The 21,217-nt window shown below is 38.0% G+C and overlaps 1 protein-coding gene across 1 annotated transcript in view; it reads left to right on the forward strand.

Annotated features, from left to right (window-relative positions):
* Positions 1–21,217, forward strand: part of LOC130915191 (uncharacterized) — a 29,805-nt gene that overhangs the window by 3,191 nt on the left and 5,397 nt on the right. The window contains exons 2-11 of the mRNA XM_057835025.1: positions 327–437; positions 2,189–2,245; positions 6,106–6,270; positions 6,345–6,440; positions 6,553–6,587; positions 13,555–13,672; positions 16,219–16,329; positions 16,407–16,463; positions 18,990–19,151; positions 20,645–20,755. Of these exons, the coding sequence (XP_057691008.1) occupies positions 327–437; positions 2,189–2,245; positions 6,106–6,270; positions 6,345–6,440; positions 6,553–6,587; positions 13,555–13,672; positions 16,219–16,329; positions 16,407–16,463; positions 18,990–19,151; positions 20,645–20,755 (1,023 nt within the window). The remainder of the gene's footprint in view (positions 1–326; positions 438–2,188; positions 2,246–6,105; positions 6,271–6,344; positions 6,441–6,552; positions 6,588–13,554; positions 13,673–16,218; positions 16,330–16,406; positions 16,464–18,989; positions 19,152–20,644; positions 20,756–21,217) is intronic.

Consider the following 21,217-nt stretch of genomic DNA (forward strand, 5'->3'; position numbering starts at 1 on the left):
GTGGGTGCGGTTTAGTCATCTGTATCCATAGTTTAGTAATCTGTAGGTACAGAGTACCAATTAGTGGTAATCTGTGGGTACAGTACCTACTGATTACTTCACCGAACCTACAGTTTAGTAATCTGTACCCAGAGATTACTAAATTGTTGGCACGGTTTAGTAATATGTATCCATGGTTTAGTAATCCGTGGGTACAGATTACTAAACTGTAGTACAGATTAGCAATGAAAAATGTTTTTTCTACCCTGGCACCCAGGGGGGCTCCGTAGAATAGTTTTGTATTCCAAGAATGAAGTTATTAGTCCTAAAAAATTTTTGCTCTACAGACGGCACAAATCCTAACAGGCGTGTTGAACTTGGGCCTCGGGCCGGGTCGGACCAGCACCGCACCTGCAGACTTCACCGCTTTGGGCGCTGCCTACTGGTTGGGTGCTGTGGTACGTTGCCAAATTGTTTATATCTACTTAATTAGTAATTTTTAACATTTTATTTGCATTTTTAAATGATTTTTATTTTCTCGCACATGTACAGTTGTGGTCAAAATTTACATACACTTGTGAAGAACATAATGGCATGGCTCTCTTGAGTTTCCAGTTATTTCTACAACTCTAATTTTTCTCCGATAGAGTGATTGGAACGGATACTTCTTTGTCACAAAAAACATTCATGAAGTTTGGTTCTTTTATGGCTTTATTATGGGTTAACAGAAATAGTGATCAAATCTGCTGGGTCAAAAATATACATACAGCAACACAAATTAGCAATTTTGGTCCCATGGATCTGAAAAAGCGAATCATTGACTTGAACAAGTCAGGAAAGTCACTTGGAGCCATTTCAAAGCAACTGCAGGTCCCAAGAGCAACAGTGCAAACAATTGTTTGTAAGTATAAAGTGCATGGCACTGTTTTGTCACTGCCACGATCAGGAAGAAAACACAAGCTATCACTTGCTGCTGAGAGAAAATTGGTCAGGAGGGTGAAGATTCAACCGAGAATCACCAAAAAGCAGATCTGCCAAGAATTAGAAGCTGCTGGAACACAGGTGTCAGTGTCCACAGTCAAGCGTGTTTTGCATCTCCATGGACTGAGAGGCTGCCGTGCAAGAAGGAAGCCCTTGCTCCAAAAGCGGCACCTTAAGGCTCGACTGAAGTTTGCTGCTGATCACATGGACAAAGATAAGACCTTCTGGAGGAAAGTTCTGTGGTCAGACGAAACAAAAATCCAGCTGTTTGGCCACAATGCCCAGCAATATGTTTGGAGGAGAAAAGGTGAGGCCTTTAACCCCAAGTACACCATGCCTACCGTCAAGCACGGTGGTGGTAGTATTTTGCTGTGGGGCTGTTTTGCTGCCAATGGAACTGGTGCTTTACAGAGAGTAAATGGGATAATGAAGAAGGAGGATGACCTTCAAATTCTTCAAGATAACCTAACGTCATCAGCCCGAAGATTGGGTCTTGGGCACAGTTGGGTGTTCCAACAGGACAATGACCCCAAACACACATCCAAAGTGGTAATGGAATGGCTAAATCAGGCTAGAATGAAGGTTTTCGAATGGCCTTCCCAAAGTCCCATTGAGAACTTGTGGACAATGCTGAAGAAACAAGTCCATGTCAGAAAGCCATCAAATTTAACTGAACTGCACCAATTCTGTCAAGAGGAGTGGTCAAAGATTCAACCAGAAGCTTGTGGATGCCTACCAAAAGCGCCTAATTGAAGTGAAAATGGCCAAGGGACATGTTAGCAAATATTAGCGCTGCTGTATGTATATTTTTGACCCAGCAGATTCGATCACTTTTTTCTGTTCACCCATAATAAAGTCATAAAAGAAGCAAACTTCATGAATGTTTTTTGTGACAAAGAAGTATCTGTTCCAATCACTCTATCAGAGAAAAATCTGAGTTGTAGAAATAACTGGAAATTCAAGAGAGCCATGACATTATGTTCTTCACAAGTGGATGTAAACTTTTGACCACAACTGTATGTGTGGGTATGTACAGTGGGGAGAACAAGTACAGTATTTGATACACTGCCAATGGGTTTTCCAATTGGCAGTGTATCAAATACTTGTTCTCCCCACTGTATATGAAATATGGGTAAATGATACAATGAATGAAAAAAATCAGAGCTTTTCTCATTTTTTAATGACATTCAAATAAGATTTTCAAAGCACTTAACTGTGTTTTTTTCAGTTCATGGTGACGGGAATCTTCTCCATTTTTTTGGAACATTTTCCATCTCCTGGCCCGGTGAGTCCTCCCTCTTAACTCTTTGGCTGCCATTGACAGCAAAGGACGGCTAATCCGTCTCGTGGCCATTTTGGTAGCAGCGATGAAAGGTCTTTTCTGACGTTATTTGAAATGAGTTTATCGCTAGTAGACGTCCAGTCCATTTGAAGTGGGAGGCTCATAGCGAATGAAAAGTCGTTCAGTCACTGCCAAGCCTCCCACTCCAAATGGATTGGTTATCTCGTGCCATCAATGGCAGAAAATGAGCTAAGCCGTGTCTGACAAAGCCATGATAGCAATACATTAATTACAGTGGCATGAAAAAGTATCTGAACTTTCAGGAATTTCTCATATTTCTGCATAAATTCACTATCAAACGTGATCTGGTCTTTGTCAAAACCACACAGATGTAAAAACAGTGCCTGCTTTAAACTAAAACTACCCAAACAATTATAGGTTTTTAAATGAATGAATTTATTGTCATTGTCATCATCATCATAATCATTGACAGTTTCAGAGTGTGGAATTTGCCCGAAAGAAAAGACGATGACAGACAAAGGAAAGATGGGAAAAGCAAATGCTTATCGATACCCGTCCCCCAACAGCCAGGGACGCACAGACAGCATATTTGTGTTACAGTCCAGTTATCATCTTCTTTTTTTTGTTTGTTTTTTTGTTTTTCACATATCATTCAAAAGTCATTGATTGCCATGGAATTTCACATATTGTCAATTTGAGTGGGTTCATTGTATCAGCTGATGTCCAAGTAGGTGTAGGGAGGGAAGGCCGGGGGTATCATGGAGGCCCACGTCTGCTGTATCCGCTTCAGAAGATTAGTCATCATCCTCCCTTGCCCGGTTTCCTCGAGCGAGCCTTTCGTGATCCCGGAGCTCCGTGATGATTTTTGTGACCATTTGAGCGGGGGCATCACGCTGCTTGTTCCTTCGTCACCTGTGACAATTTGTCGCCGTTGTTACGAGCAACCTCCGTTGCCTCGTTGAGTTGACTCTTCATTCTCATCGAGAATCGGTGTACCCAGAGGGCACCAAGAAGCAACAGGAAGGCAAGCGCCATCAGAGAGCCGAAGATAAAGAGGTCCTCGACATCCTCAATCTGGAGAGACGTTAAACATATTGGCCTCCATTTTCCCCAGGCATCCTCCACATAACCAGACGTGAAGGTGTTGGCCGGACATGGCTGTTGGCTTGGTGTAGGTCTCATTGTAGAAAATATTTTGTCCAGAGAGCTGAGTGTCCAGTCCACAAACTCCATCTTACAGCAGGTCAGACACAGCACTCTCGTTGCAATGGCAGATCAGTTATCTAATTTTGCTGGAGGGCATATCTTTTTATCATATCATATTGTAATGAGGATAGTATGCGAACAATGACAGAAGGGGGAAAAAAATAATATTTTATGGCCCCACCCTTTGGCAGCAATAACTTCAACCAGATGATTCCGGTAGTTGTAGATCAGTCTGGCACATCGATCAGGACTAGTTCAGTCAGATTCCTGGCATGAATCGCTGTTTTTAGGTCATGCCACAGCATCTCAATGGGGTTCAAGTCTGGACTTTGATTTAGCCACTCCAGAATGTGTTTTTTGTTCTTCTGAAACCATTCTGAAGTTGATTTACTTCTGTGTTTTGGATCATTGTCCTGTCGCAGCCTCCATCCTCCTTTTAGCTTCAACTGTCTGACAGACGGCCTCAGCTTTTCCTGCAAAACATCCTGATAAACCTCTGAATTCATTCCTACATTCATGATTACAAGTTGTCCAGGCCCTGAGGCAGCAAAACAGCCCCAAATCACGATGCTCCCTCCACCATGCTTCACGGTGGGGATGAGGTGTTGATGTTGGTGAACTGTTCCATTTTTCCTCCGCACATGACATGACTCCCAAACAATTCAACTTTGATGTCCATCAGTCCACAAAATATTTCGCCAAAACTTCTATGGAGTGTTTTTGCGAACATTAGAGGAGCGACAATGTTTTTTGTAGACAGCAGTGGCATCCTCCATGGAGTCCTCCCATGAACGCCATTCTTGGCCGAAGTTTTACATATAGTTGATGTGTGTACAGAGATATTGGAATGTGCCAGTGATTTCTGCAAGTCTTTAGCATACACTCTCAGGTTCTTTTTGACCTCTCTGAGTATTCTGCGCTGAACTCTTGGCGTCATCTTGGGTGGATGGCCACTCCTTGGGAGAGAAGCAACAGTGACAAACTTTCTTCATTTGTAGACAAGTTCTCAGACTGTCGATTGATAAACATCCAGACTTTAAGAGATGGTTTTGTATCCTTTACCAGCTTTATAAAAATCGCCGTTCTTCAGACAGCTCTCTTGACCGAGCCACGATGCACATCAGACTATGTTCTGATCAAGACATTTCTTACCAGGTGTGCGTTTTATAGTTGGCAGGGCAGCTTTAAACCACTCATCAGGGATTGGGCACACACCTGACTTAAAATGTTTGTTAAAAATGAGTTTCAATTGCTCTTTAAACCTCCTGAGACAGAGGGTTCACTTACTTCTTCCCCCCTCCTGTCACTGTTTGCATGCTATCCTTATTAACATATGTAAACTAGAGATAGTGGGTCCGATCATGTCATTTTCAAAGTATCGGAATCCGCAAAAAAATATCGGCCATGCCTTCTTTTAATATATATATTTTAATTGAATTGTTTTCTAATTGTATTTAACGTTACAGACATAATATGTTACACTCATCCAGAATCTTAGTTTAGGCTTAAGTAAGGGCTATCAAATTTATCCCGATAGCGGCGGTAATTAATTTTTTAAAAAATGTATCACGTTAAAATATTTAACGCAATTAATGCATGCGCTGCACGACCCACTCTCGCATTGTCGCGCTCAATCTGTAATGGCGCCGTTTTACCTGTATAGAGAGATAAAAGGCCGCGTATAATGAGTAGAGTGAATTTTGGCAGCCTTTGGAGCCTTTTTTTAACTGGCTAAAGCCTTACAATCCTTAAGGCTTTAGCCACCCTTACAATCATGGGAAGCAATGTGGGGAAGCAAGGTAGCAATTGATCTTTGTCTTAACACCTTAAGTTAGTCCCCAATGCAGAGAAGATATATCGATTGGTAGCACTACGCACTGTAACGGTTCCACTTCCCATCATGCATTTGGCCATGGCTACAGTATCATTTACTGAGAGCTCAACAAATACACTAGATGGCAATATTTAGTCACAATATACAAAGTCACAAGTCTTTCTATCCGTGGATCCCTCTCACAGAAAGAATGTTAATAATGTAAATGCCATCTTGAGGATTTATTGTCATAATAAACAAGTACAGTACTTATGTACTGTATGTTGAATGTATATATTCGTCCGAGTTTTATTCATGTTTTTCTTAATGCATTGCCAAAATGTATATGATCGGGAAAAATTATCGGGAATGATTGGAATTGAATCGGGAGCAAAAAAAAAGCAATCGGATCGGGAAATATCGGGATCGGCAGATACTCAAACTAAAACGATCGGGATTGGATCGGGAGCAAAAAAACATGATCGGAAGAACCCTAATGAAAACCTATAAATGTTTGGGTTGTTTTAGTTAAAGCAGATGTTGTTTTTTTATCTGTGCGATTTTGACAAAGATCAGATCACATTTGATGGTGATTTTATGCAGAAATGTGAGAAATTCCAAAAGGTTCAGATACTTTTTCATACCACTGTAGATTCAAATCAGTATCCAGTATTTTAGAATTTAAAGAAAAAAAAAACCTTTTCGAAAAAGCGATATCAGTACAATATCGCAATTGGTTGATATACCACACAATCAGGAGCCAAAAAAATCGTATCCATGAAAAACTTGTCATGAATTACGTTGAAACTCTCGCGCTTTGCAGAAATGCTTTACTGCCTTGTGGAACCTCGCCGACGCGATTTTCGCGCTAGCTGCTTTGGTTCTGTACGCCAGCGACGCAGAAAACACATCCCTGGCACGGATGTGCCTGCAAGGACGAGGACGGCGTCCCGACGCCGACTGCCGGACGGTGGCTCTTTTAGCTCAGGTTCGACTGCGCTGGGAAATTTGTCTGTTTCGAGTCCCCGTTTGGACCGTCGGTGTGAAATGTGCTTCCGGCAGAAGCTGCTGACGTTCACCGACGCCACTTTGATGGCTCTGGCGGTGCTTCAGCTCTACGCCGACCTGAGTTTGGCCACCTTGGTCTTCAAAGTCAAGGTTTTCCTTCTTTAAAAACATTGTTTAAAGCCGGGCTTTTAATGTGAAGGGCTCACAGAGCAGACAGGAAATAGTCTTTATTGACTTTTCTTTTGTCTGATTCATTTCTCAGATGATGACAGCCGGCTCAAAGCCAAGCAACAGTGGGTAAGTTTGCATTTTTAGCTGGAATTTTTTAAAATTATATATATATAATTAATACAAATAAGATATTATTATGTTGAATTATTTTTGGGCAATATATGTATTAATCATTGTGATTTGTTTTTCTTAGAAATAAAATTTCTGTCTTCCAAAATTTCATAATCTTTTCTTTCCTCAAAAAATGTATAATTATTTTTGGGGAAGTACAACAATCACCATAACTAAGAATTTGACATTTTTCTTACGAATATGTTTTGTTATTATTTTAGGAAAAAATATGTATTGTAAATTGGATGTACTCCTCTAATGCCTGTTATGTGTATTTTCCAAATAAACATTTAAAATTTTTTCTTTGTAAAAAAAAAAAAAAAAAAATCACAATTTTGCTTCTAAATTTAAATTTTGTTTGTTAAAAATAAATAAATAAATAAAATTATCGATTGTGCCTTCCAAAATTTCCAAAGATAATTTCTCACAACAATAACAATCAATTCTGCCTTTGTTCTTTTTTTTTCCTTTAATGTATTCATTGTAATTGACGGCGTTAGACGTCCAATTGATTTAAAATTCAAAATAAATTGCACCTTTAATGGCATTGAAAGTCTATCGCTGCCAATGGCATGCGATGAGTTAAAGAATTGCAACATTTCTTAAAAATACTTTTCCTCTCTTTCCCCTGAAAATACGTCAAACTTTTTTCCCTTCACATCTTCCAGTGAAAAATAACAACCGAGGTGATTCAATAGCAGCACATTGAAGTGCTGCATTCTTGTGGTTCTCGTGCAAAACTTTTTCAGTAGCTAAAGAAAGCCAACCAGAACAATGTTATCTTTAGCAAACATTTTTCAGACAGAAAAAAAAGGTTCCAACTAAACTTAATTTAAAAAAATATATGTAAATGATACAATTGTATGAAAAAGTATCTGAACCTTTTGGAATTTCTGCCTGAAATCACGATCAAAAGTTATCTGATCTTTGTCAAAATCACACAGATGAAAAAACAGTGTCTCCTTTAACTAAAACCACCCAAACATTTATAGGTTTACATATTTTAATGAGGATAGCATGCAAACAAAGACAGAAGGGGGAAAATAAGTAAGTGAACCCTCTGCCTAAGGCAGTGCTTCTCAATTATTTTCTGTTATGCCCCCACCCCCCCACCCCCCCCAGAAAGACATAAACGTTCCAGCCAGGTGCTGAAGATACCTCGGAAGGTCTAGTTACGCAATGATGCGGCCATGAAGCAAGGCAGTTGTCATCCCGACCCTCTTTTACTCTTTGTAACACTTAAACATTATACTACAACCTGGTATAGCAAGCAATAATCATTTACTGGATATATTAGTAAGAAAAATATGGCAATATGTATTATTTATGGTATATATGAACACAAGCAAATATTCAATCAAGCAAATATTTAATCAATCAAACCTCGATAATTACCTCAACAAAAAATACTCATCCATACTGTAAAAATACACTCAAGATTTTTTCACCATTTGATACTGAAAAATACAGTTTAAAAAAGTCAATAAATAATAATACACTTAAATTCATTAGCAACATTAACTCACGAGGACAATATGCCAAACAATTCGACCGAAAAAAACAACAATTAATGGAACAAAAACGACAGTGTCATTGGACAGAGAGACAGTTTATTTTTTCTGCTGGCAGTATCAGCTCCTTTCCTATGCTGTGGAGTTATTTTGCACTGAGCAACTTGGTATGCCACCTTATATGATTATATGACAGTGCTTGCTGGTTTACTGATGTAACATTGACAAAGCGGGAGGATTGTTGGCAATATTCGACACGTTTTCGCTGAAAATAAAGATTCCTGCTGTCCGCTGCTAACATTTTTAGACAAAGTAAATAGACCGGTCTTTCCTCATATCCCACTGTACAAAAAGTCAAAGCCAAAAGTCAAATACTGCATACGCTTCGTCATATTTCCTTGTCTTAGCTTTTCGTATCTCCAGTGCTCTTACCTGTGTGCTCTTGTTTGGTTCAAAAATATTGCGCACACGCTGAAGATGAGAGCGGCACTGCCACCCACCGAGTGGATGTACAATTACACTATATTCTAGTACGGCAAAAAAGTACGTTCCCCAAGGTCAGTTGCGCAACCCCCAGTATCGCCCCATTATTTGAGAAGTACTGGCCTAAGGCAGTACTTCTCAAATAGTGGGGCGCGCCCCCCTGGGGGGGCGCAGAGCGATGCCAGGGGGACGCATGTGACCTCGGGGAACATGCTTTTTTTTTTTTTTTGCCGTACTGGAATAAAGTGTACTTGCACATCCACTCAGTAGGTGGCAGTGGCACTCTCATTTTCAGAGTGCGCGCAGTATTTTTGAACTAAGGAAGAGCACTCAGCACACACAGAAAACAGATATGAAGAGCAGTGTGCCGCCGCCGTTTTCGAAAGCCATTTTCCGACCGGACCACTGTCTTGTCCGGTTCTCACGTCGCCGCCCGAGAAGTGCCATTTTCGGCTTGGGATCGCCGAGAATGCGCTTTTTTCGTGCCGTTTCCCTTTTAGCTTTGACTTTTGATACAGTGGGTGATGAGGAAAGACCACTGTTTACTGTGTCTAAAAATAATTATAGCTGACAGCCAGAAGCCAAATCAATTAAGACGCCACTTAAAGACATTAGACCCCAGTCTCATTGATAAGCCGCTTGATTGTTTTTAGTGAAAACGTGCCGAATATTGCCAACAATCGTCCTGCTTTGTCAGTGTTATATCAGTAAACCAGTGAGCATTGTTAGCATGCTCATTGCAAAATAACTCCACACCATTGCAAAGGAGGTAAATACTGTGAGCAGCAAAAATAAAAACTGTCCTGTCCAAGGACACTTTTTTTGTTTCTTTCTTTTATTCAGTTTTGTTTTTTCGGTCAAATTTTTTGGCATATTGTCCTCATGAGTGAATGTTTCTAATCAATTTTAATTTGTTATTATTTACTGATTTTATTACATTTTATTTTTTTCTATCAAATGGTCAAAAATGTACCTTGAGTGTATTTTTTACAGTTTGGATGTGACTTTTTTTTTAATTCAGGCAAATTGATGCACGTCAAGTCTTCTCTGTTACAAACAAAACAATGTTAATTAAGTTATACTTTATTATAAGTGGATCTATGTTACTTTTTTCTTTATTAGAAAAAAAAGGACTCAATGTTAGGCAGATGCGTATTTATAATAGTAATTTTATAGACAAATGATACTATTTACAGTGGCGGCAGAGAGTTCGGGGGGGGGCGCGAAACATTTATGTCTTCCTTGGGGGGGGCGTGACAGAAAATAATTGAGAAGCACTGGCCTAAGGGGACTTAAAGACCAATTAAAACCAATTTTTACCAAACATTTTAAGTCAGGTGTGTGCCCAATTACTGATGAGTGGTTTATAGCTGCCCGGCCCACTATAAAACACACACCTGGTAAGAAATGTCTTGATGAGAAGCATTGTCTGATGTTCATCATCTCGGTCAAAACAGCTGTCTGAAGACCTGCGATCTAGGATTGTTGTTTTGTATAAAGCTGGGAAAGGATACAAAACCATCTCTAAAAGTCTGGATGTTTATCAATCGACAGTCAGAGAAGTTGTCTACAAAGGGAGAGAGTTTGCCACTGTTTCTTCTCTCCCAAGGAGTGACCGTCCACCAAAGATGACATCAGTTAAGCGCAGAATACTCAGAGAGGTAAAAAGAACCCTAGAGTGTCTGCTAAAGAATTACAGGAATCACTGACACAGTCCAATATCTATGTGCACACATCAACTATGTGGCCAAGAATGATGTTCATGGGAGGACTCCTCGAAGGAAGCCACTGCTGTCTACAAAAAATATGTTCGCATGTAAACATGTTAATGTTCGCAAAAACACTCCACAGAAGCTTTGGCAAAATAGTTTGTGGACTGATGGACACCAAAGTTGAATTGTTTGGGAGTAACACACAATGTCATGTGTGGAGGAAAAATGGAACAGTTGACCAACATCAACACCTCATCCCCACCGTGAAGCATGGTGGAGGGAGCATCATGATTTGGGGCTGTTTTGCTGCCTCAGGGCCTGGAAAACTTGTAATCATTAATGGAAGAATGAATTTATTATGATGTTTTGCAGGAAAACCTGAGGCAGTCTGTCAGACAGTTGAAGCTAAAAAGAGGGTGGATGCTGCAACAAGACAGTAATCAAAAATACAGAAGTAAATCAACTTCAGAATGGTTTCAGAAGAACAAAACACACTCTCTGGAGTGGCAAAGTCAAACTCCAGACTTGAACCCCATTGAGATGCTGCGGCATGACCTAAAGACAGCGATTCATGCCAGACATCCCAGGAATCTGAGTGAACTACAGCAGTTTTGGAGCAAAGAATGGGCCAAGATTAGTCCTGATCGATGTGCCAGACTGATCTGCAGTTACAGGAAGCGTCTGGTTGAAGTTATTGCTCCCAAAGGGGGCGCCACAAAATACTGAAATGTGATGGTTCACTTAACTTTCCTCCTTCTGCCATTGTTTGCCTACTATCCTTACTAAAATATGAAAACCTATAAATGTTTGGGTGGTTTTAGTTAAAGCAGACGCTCTTTTTTCATGTGTGTGATTTTGACAAAGATCAGATCACATTAAATGGTGATTTTATGCAGAAATGTGAGAAATTCCGAAAGGTTCAGATACTTTTTCATACCACTGTAAACACATGACCAACTGTGAATATGTATTCATGTATTCATCCAATGTTATATGTGTGTTTCTTTCATGTAAATTCATGAATAATCAAGGGGTTAAATGATATTGAAATATAATTTTAAAAAACATCCAAAATGCTGCATATATTTTATTATTATATAATAAATATATTAGGGCTGCAGTTATCGATTATTTTAGTTGTCGATTAATCGATGAACAAGTTAGTTCGAAGAATCGAGTAATCGGATAAGGAACATGAAAAATAAAAATACCTGAGCTCAGCCTTAAACAGTATTAAGTAAATAAATGAGGATGTATGTACAAACAAAAGAACAACTGGCTAATTTACGTAGCAAAAGTCCGCTAGCTTAAATGCTATAAAATGCTAACGTTTTTTTTTTTTTTTTTACAATGCTCTTAACAAAGGGTTCAGACATATATTCCCACAAAAAACAGCTGAATATACCTATAAACTTAAATTACGAATGCATAAAAGAACAACAACTAACAAACAAATGCTTATGTTGGTCTTAACAGGGAGCAGCTGGATTTAACCATGTGAAATGAGGCAGGCAAGAGGGCAGTGTATCTACCTAAATCAATTGTTCCAATCATGGTTTTTGGCTCCCGATCCGATCCCGATCGTTTTAGTTTGAGTATCTGCCAATCCCGATATTTCCCGATCCGATTGCTTTTTTTTGCTCCCGATTCAATTCCAATCATTCCCGATAGTTTTTCCCGATCATATACATTTTGGCAATGCATTAAGAAAAAAATGATAAAACTCGGACGAATATATACATTCAACATACAGTACTTGAGTACTGTATTTGTTTATTATGTCAATAAATCCTCAAGATGGCATTTACATTATTAACATTCTTTCTGTGAGAGGGCTCCACGGATAGAAAGACTTGTGACTTTGTATATTGTGACTAAATATTGCCATCTAGTGTATTTGTTGAGCTTTCAGTAAATGATACTCCAGCCATTCAACCCAAATGCATGATAGAAAGTGGAACCATGACTGCGCGTAGTGCTACCAATTGATATATCTTCTCTTCGTTGGGAAATAACATAAGGTGGGAAAAAGATCAATTGCTACCTTGCTCCCCCACATTGCTTCCCATGATATTTGTAATTGTAGGGAGAGGGATTGTAAGGCTTTAGCCAGTTAAAAAAAGGCTCCGAAGGCCGCCAAAATTCACTCTACTCATTTTACGCTGCCTTTTATCTCTCTATATAGGTAAAACGGCGCCATTACAGATTGAGGGCGACAATGCGTGAGTGGGTCATGCAGCGCATGCATTAATTGTGTTAAATATTTCAACGTGATACATTTTTTAAAAAATTAATTACCGCCATTATTGGGATAAATTTGATAACCCTACCTTAAGCCTAAAGAAAAGACTCTGGATGAGTGTAACATATTATGTCTGTAACGTTAAATACAGTTAGAAAACGATTTCATTATACATATATTAAGAAAAGGCATGGCCGATATTTTTTTGCCGATTCCGATACTTTGAAAATGGCGTGATCGGACCCGATCGACAGCTCTACTTTGAACATAAACCAATACAACACCACTTTAAACGAATACTCAAAGCAGCAAAATTTAATTCAACTTTTTTTCCTAATCGATTACTCATTTATCAACTTAACGTTGCAGCTCTAAATTACATTCATATTAATAAAGCAGCTACAGGAAGTGTCTGGTTGAAGTTATTCCTGCCAAACGGGGCGCCACAAAATATTAAAATGTGATGGTTCACTTACTTAATTTTCCTCCTTCTGTCATTGTTTGCCAACTATCATTATTAAAATATGAAACCCTATAAATGTTTGGGTGGTTTAGTGAAGGCAGACAGTTTTTTCATCTGTGTGATTTTGACAAAGATCACATTTGATGGTGATTTTATGCAGAAATGTGAGAAATTCCAAAAGGTTCAGATACTTTTTCATACCACTGTATATAGCAGTGGCGGAACAAATGTGAACACGACCAGGGTGTGATGAGCATGTTTGGGAATGTCAATACATTGACTTCGATGGGAACGTCAACCCGACCAACATGGCCGCAAAATTCAAGCCCTGAGGATAGATAGGTCCCGGCCTGTGCTACATAACTACCAAGTTTCAAGACGATCGGTTCGCGAATGATGGCGGTGTAGGACTTCAACATTAGTGTCCACAAGAACAACAACACCATTAGTTCTCCGTTTATGTTGCTTGTTTTGCAGGTGTACCTAATTAAGTCTCTTCCGTATCCCCCAGGATGTCAGACAGGAGCGTGGTTACGGTGACATCGGCGTCCAAGCAGATGAGCGCGTGGGACTTGCCCCGAAACTGCTGCTCCCGGCCAATCAGGAGCAGAGTTCTCGGCATCCTTGGGGTATGGATGCCCACTTCCTCTTCCTATGGTCTCTAATTCATTGTCTGCCATTGACGACGGTAGACGCCAAATGCTGGGAGGGCCGATAGCAAAGGAATTACTCTTAAAATCTAAATTTTAACCCTAATATCTATCATTTAAGTTTTGTCATATTGTAATGAAATATAAACATTAATCTTGTATTAGTAAGCATTTTTGGGAAACAAAAAAGGTCTGGAAACTTGATTAAAAAACATTATTTTTTAATTGTATAATTTAAATATATGAAAAAAAATTTTACAAAAAATTTTTATCCAGAATTTGCTGGGTTGTTTTTTTTTAACTCATCGTTAATTTGTTCTTCTAAATCACATTCCTACCCAAAAAAAAACAATAATAATAATAATTCCTATGCAATTTGTTGCTATGCTACATTAAAGAACATACAACAGGAGAAAAAAAGTCTTAAATAGCATTATTATGTGAATTAGAATCATATTTTGAGACGATTCGATTATATACAACAATTTAGCAAAGCGCAGATGACGAGAAATTAGTCTTTTAATGTGCCGGTTAGCCACGCCTACCATTTTAGGGCTTTAGCGTCCCCAACAGGTAGATGACGTCAGCGGTAGACTGGGCTCATCCGTCTTACTATTCAGCCCATTGAGGGGGAATTATTCAGAACGAGATAAACGCGACGGAGAGAGCCGCAAAATGTCATTGTTTCAGTCTCTCTACTCCAATATTTTTACAGGATATTCTTTTTGTCCAGGTATTTTTCCCCAATAGCTAAATAAATGGCTTGAGAAGGACCAGTCAGCCCGTCGAGGGGGAACTATTCACAACGAGGAAAACGCGACGAAGAGAGCTACAAAATGTCATTGTTTCTGTCTCTTTACTTCAATATTTTTACAGGATATTCTTTTTATCCAAGTATTTTCCCCAATTGCTAAATCAATGGCATGGTCATGACAAATAACAGTCTTGTGCTAAATGGAATATGAAATAATAAAAATGCACTTATTCCGGACGACATGGCAAAATGACTCCATCATGGTCAAAACTGTCGACTTCACCTTTACTGTCGCACCTCCCGAACGATATTTTATGACACCTAAATCGAACATATGTCATTTCCCTTCCCCGGCTTCGGAGAATGTAAACAGACCAAGAGGCGTGACAGCTAGCCGACATGCTAACCCGAACCGAGTGATGTTTCAAAGTCTTCGAAGCGGAAAATCACACATAACTAGCCCGGATTATTTGACACGACGACTGGGTTGTTGATTGCGGATCGGCAAACCGCCCAGCGGAGAGAAATTTACAGTTCGTTCCCCGGAGGAGGGCGGCTGCAGTTGTTGTGCAGCTAATGTTCACGAGGAGAGCTTTTTACATGCCTACCAATGATCAAAAGTAAGTAGTCCTTTATTTAAAGAAAGTTTGTAGTGTTTACTTTGTAATCGCTGTATTAATATTTGACATAATACAAAACAAGATGCTTACTTACTTCCTCGTAAGTCCAATGGTCCCACAGCTTAACCACAGTTAAATATCCACGGTGAATGGGAACCTTTTGAAACTCCAAAAAGGCGCATACGCCTCCCTCTCCCTCATAAAGCAAGATTTTTCTGCAGCTGTTTGGCTAGCGTGATGCGAAAAATAAATGTATTAATCCGCATAATCAACGACTGTTTAGTGAAGAGGACGCCTTCACCCGTACACGTCACAGCGCCCTCCTCCTCAATGCAAGACCGAAGCCAGAAGTCACTTATTTTCACGGCGCGGGATTAAAAAAACTAAATAAATATAGTAGGGCTGTCAAAATTATCGCGTTAACGGGCGTTACTTAATTTTTTCAATTAATCACGTTAAAATATTTGACGCAATTAACGCAGATGCCCCGCTCAGACATTTAAATGACGGTACAGTGAAACGCTCACTTGTTAATTGTGTTTTATGGAGTTTTGCCGCCCTCTGCTGGCACTTGGGTGCGTCTGATTTTATAGGCTTCAGCACCATGAGCATCGTGTAATTATTGACGTCAAAAATGGCGGGCTACTAGTTTATTTTTTGATTGAAAATTTCACAAATTTTATTAAAACGAAAACATGAAGAGGGGTTTTAATATCAAATGTCTATAACTTGTACTAAAATTTATCTTTTAAGAACTCCAAGTCTTTCTATCCATGGATCGCTTTAAAAGAATGTTAATAATGTTAATGCCATCTTGTTGATTTATTGTTATAATAAACAAATACAGTCCTTATGTACCGTATGTTGAATGTATATATCCATCTCGTGTCTTATCTTTCCATTCCAACAACAATTTACAGAAAAATATGGCATATTTTATAGGTGGTTTGAATTGCGATTAATTGCGATTAATTACGATTAATTAATTTTGAAGCTGTAATTAACTCGATTAAAAATTTTAATCGTTTGACAGCCATAAAATATAGCGATCGCTTCCACACACATCCAAGCGGTCCATATCATTCTGGAGCATAAAATACCGCGTGTATTATGAAATAAACATGCTTTTTCGTGTCACATGCACTTTAAAGACAGTTCAGATCCTGGTCGGCGTGACCAACCTGGGCCTGGGGGCGGGCAGAACGCGGACACGCCCCGGAGATTTCGCCAGTTTGGGAGCCGCTTACTGGATCGGCGCCACGGTAACGACCAAACGTTAAAACACTGTCAACGTATCGCTAACGAATTTTCGCTAACTTTATACGTCTTTTTCTTGCAGTTTATCACAGCGGGAGTTTTATCGGTTTTGTCCGGACAATGTCCTTCATGCTGTTTTGTGAGTTAGTTTATCGGCTGCCATTGACGGCGATAGGCGTCCGATCCACTCAGACTGGGAGGGGCAAATGTTCCAGTCAGAATGGATCGGACGTTTATCATCATTCATTTTTCCTATTTCTTCTTTCCATGTGAGATTTGAGTTCACACATCGCAATCACAATGGAAGTTCTAATTGGTACTGCTGGTGGCGCTACCAATCAGAACTTCCTACCGTGGGGCAAATAAGTATTTAGTCAACCACTAATTGTGCAAGTTCTCCCACTTGAAAATATTAGAGAGGCCTGTAATTGCCAACATGGGTAAACCTCAACCATGAGAGACAGAATGTGGAAAAAAAAACCAGAAAATCACATTGTTTGATTTTTAAAGAATTTATTTGCGAATCATGTTGGAAAATAAGTATTTGATCAATACCAAAAGTTCATCTCAATACTTTGTTATGTACCCTTTGTTGGCAATAACAAAGGCCAAACGTGTTCTTCACAAGCTTTTCACACACTGTTGCTGGTATTTTGGCCCAAATTCTCCATGCAGATCTCCTCTAGAGCAGTGATGTTTTGGGGCTGTTGTTGGGCAACACGGACTCTCAACTCCCTCCTCACCCCGTGGCGTCAAAATGATAACAAGAACGGGGTGCAAAAATCCCAGAACCACACGGGGGGGACCTAGTGAATGACCTACAGAGAGCTGGGACCACAGTAACAAAGACTACTATCAGTAATACAATGCGCCGCCAGGGACTCAAATCCTGCACTGCCAGACGTGTCCCCCTGCTGAAGAAAGTACACGTCCAGGCCCGTCTGCGGTTCGCTAGAGAGCATTTGGATGATCCAGAAGAGGACTGGGAGAATGTGTTATGGTCAGATGAAACCAAAATACAACTTTTTGGTAGAAACACAGGTTCTATGGTTTGGAGGAAAAAGAATACTGAATTGCACCATACCCACTGTGAAGCATGGGGGTGGAAACATCATGCTTTGGGGCTGTTTTTCTGCAAAGGGACCAGGACAACTGATCTGTGTAAAGCAGGGGTCCCCAAACTACGGCCCACCCCAACATTTGGTCCGGCCCCCTGAACTTTTGAAAATTTTTATTTATTTATTTATTCAATAGTGTTATTTATTTCCTGGCTTTTTCTGTGGAGAACCCAGAGAGGGTTATTTGGTTATTATCTAATTAATAGTGTTATATTATATTATATTATATTATATTATATTATATTATATTATATTATATTATATTATATTATATTATATTATATTATATTATATTATATTTATATATTATTTATTTATATATTATTTTATATTATTTTATATATTATTTTATTTTATTTACTTTTGTTCCATGAAGAATCCAGATAGGGTTATTTGATTGTTACGGAGACCCCCGGGTGCCAGGATGGAAAAAAAAAAAAAATCATAACTAATCTGTACCCACAGATTACTAATCTGTGGGTACAATTTAGTAACTGTGGGTGCAGGGCTCCGTAGATTGTGGCTTTCTGAAAAACAATAAATTTTTACATTTAGGCACTCCTGCAATTGTCACACTTTTTCTGTTACAAACTGACCCCGGCCCCTCATCAGAGAAGAGAAGGGTTATGTGGCCCTCACAGGAAAAAGTTTGGGGACCCCTGGTGTAAAGGAAAGAATGAATGGGGCCATGTATCAAGAGATTTTGAATGAAAATCTCCTTCCATCAGCAAGGGCATTGAAGATGAGACGTGGCTGGGTCTTTCAGCATGACAATAAACCCAAACACACAGCCAGGGCAACAAAGGAGTGGCTTCGTAAGAAGCATTTCAAGGTCCTGGAGTGGCCTAGCCAGTCTCCAGATCTCAACCCCGTAGAAAATCTGTAGAGGGAGTTGAAAGTCCGTGTTGCCCAACGACAGCCCCAAAACATCACTGCTCTAGAGGAGATCTGCATGGAGGAATGGGCCAAAATACCAGCAACAGTGTGTGAAAAGCTTGTGAAGAGTGACAGAAAATGTTTGGCCTCTGTTATTGCCAACAAAGGGTACATAACAAAGTATTGAGATGAACTTTTGGTATTGACCAAATACTTATTTTCCAACATGATTCGCAAATAAATTCTTCAAAGATCAAACAATGTGATTTTGTTTTTTTTTTCCCACATTCTGTCTCTCATGGTTGAGGTTTACTCATGTTGACAATTACAGGCCTCTAATATTTTCAAGTGGGAGAACTTGCACAATTAGTGGTTGACTAAATACTTATTTGCCCCACTGTAAATTCCGGTTTGTGTCGCTTAATCCGGGACTGTTGGGAACCCTACTCACACGGCAACAAGAGAATTATGTGCTAGCAGCTCATTCTGGGTGTGACATCATCATCTGTTTGGAGGTTTTTTAGTGGGCGGGGCAATGGCAGCTAATAAAGGAAAACTAATTAGGATCTAATTTTATTTTTTTCTGTGTCACTTTTTAAAATCGATTTATCATTTTAATGTCACTTGTTGTTGTATTTGATAGCACCTTTCATTCGGCACTGTATTGTCAGGCTAGCTTGACCGTGACGATCAACGTGTTGTGCGCCATCATGTCCGTGGTGGCCGTGGTTTTGTACGCGTTGGACCTGGCGGCGCTATCGGTCAGTTTCTTCTGCGGAGTCGGCGACTGGTACCGCGACGACGGATGCCGAGAAGTGGCTTCGTATGCTGTGGTATTTTTTATTTTTATTTTTTCAGTATTACATCAATAAAAAAGGTATAATTTATCTATTTTATATCATTTTTTTCTTTTTAAATTTATTTTTGCAATGTCACAACAAATACCATAACAAGTGTTTTGTTTTTTTTTCATTTAAAAACATTTTAATTTTGTAATTTTCAAGTTTCTATTATGTGGCCTAGTAATGGTAATTTTCTAAATTGTATATTTTGATCATTTAAAATAACATAAGTAAAAATAATATATTTATTATATAATTGTACTTTTTAAAATTAATTTCTGGGATTTATTTAATTTTGTTTCATAAATTATTTTGGAATCAAATCAATAAAAAATAAGCTTTTACTTAATATCATTATAATTGTTTTATGCATTTCTGATCTCTATGATCTAATTTTTTAAACATCATTTTCAAAATATTTTATTTTTGTAATCATTTAAAAATAATACTTTAGCATTTATTTAGTTCCTATAATCTAACTTCAACAAAAAGAAATACAATGTGTTTTTTGTTTGATTTTAATTTGTTTTAAAGTATTTTTGTAATATCAACAAAAATCTCAAACCTTTATTTAATATAATTTGAACTTTTTTTCATTTTGTTTCACATATCTATATTTTTAATTTGCTTTTACTCTTTTTAATAAAATAAAAAATAAAAAAAAGTTTCTATTATGTGACCTAATAATGGTAATTTTCTAAATTGCGTATTTTGATATTGTAAAATAACATAAGTAAAAATAATATACTTCTTATATAACTGTATTTTATAAAAAATTAATTTCTGGGATTTATTTAATTTTGTTTAATAAATTATTTTGGAATCAAATCAATAAAAAATAAGCTTTTACTTTATATCATTATAATTGTTTTATGCATTTCTGATCTCTATGATCTAATTTTTTAAACATCATTTTCAAAATATTTTATTTTTGTAATCATTTAAAAATAATACTAGGGCTGTCAAACGATTAAAATTTTTAATCGAATTAATTACAGCTTAAAAATTAATTAATCGTAATTAATCACAATTCAAACCATCTATAAATTATATATTATATATATTATTTTTGTAATCATTTAAAAATAATACTTTAGCATTTATTTAGTTTCTATAATTTAACTTCAACAAAAAGAAATACAGTATGTTTTTGTTTGATTTTAATCTGTTTTAAAGTATTTTTGTAATATCAACAAAAATCTCAAAACTTTATTTTATATAATTTGAACTTTTTTTCATTTTGTTTCACGTATTTATTTATATTTTTGATTTGCTTTTACTCTTTTTTTAAATAAATAAATAAATAAAATAATTTAGATTTTTAATTTGCTTTTACTCTTAAAAAAAAACAAAAAAAAAAACATAAATAAATAATAATCTTGTAATATAACATCTGGAAAATCTTCAAGTCTGAAAAGAAAATGAGACCCAAAAATGTGTATTTCAGCAATATTAATAATAATTTGCATTTATTTTGGTTTCAGAAACTGACTCGAGGGATGGACGTTACGCTGCTTGTTTTGGCCGTTTTGGTTCTTTGTGTCAGCATCAGCGCGAGCGTACTGGCCGTCGCGCCGTCGCGGGTACCGAAACAAGTACGCTCATCTGCTCGCTCGTTACATAAGAAGTACTAGTGTGCTACTATAGGCTGAAAGCAGTTAATGAGTTAAATAATTTGATTGCGCCTAATGAGTTTATCACTAGTAGACATAGGTGGGTAATAACGTGTTCAATTCACTCCACTACATTTACTTGAGTAACTTTTTGAGAAAAATGTACTTCTAAGTGTAGTTTTACTTAGCAATACTTTCTACTATTACTTGAGTAGATTAGTAAAGAAGAAATATTACTCCGCTACTTTGGGCTACACTAGTCATTACATTTTTCCTCTTCATTCTACCAAATGACTTTATTTTTGCCAGAGATGCCAACGGTCGCTCTACCAGCTTCCCCAATAAGATGTTGCAACAATAATCACATGACTCCATTACACCAATCAGACGCAAGCTTGTCGTTCCACTATCACTCCGGCCTGTTCAATTATGTGGAGTCTTTAA

Source organism: Corythoichthys intestinalis, chromosome 4 (assembly GCF_030265065.1).
Source record: "Corythoichthys intestinalis isolate RoL2023-P3 chromosome 4, ASM3026506v1, whole genome shotgun sequence".
NCBI classification, from domain to species: Eukaryota; Metazoa; Chordata; class Actinopteri; order Syngnathiformes; family Syngnathidae; genus Corythoichthys; species Corythoichthys intestinalis.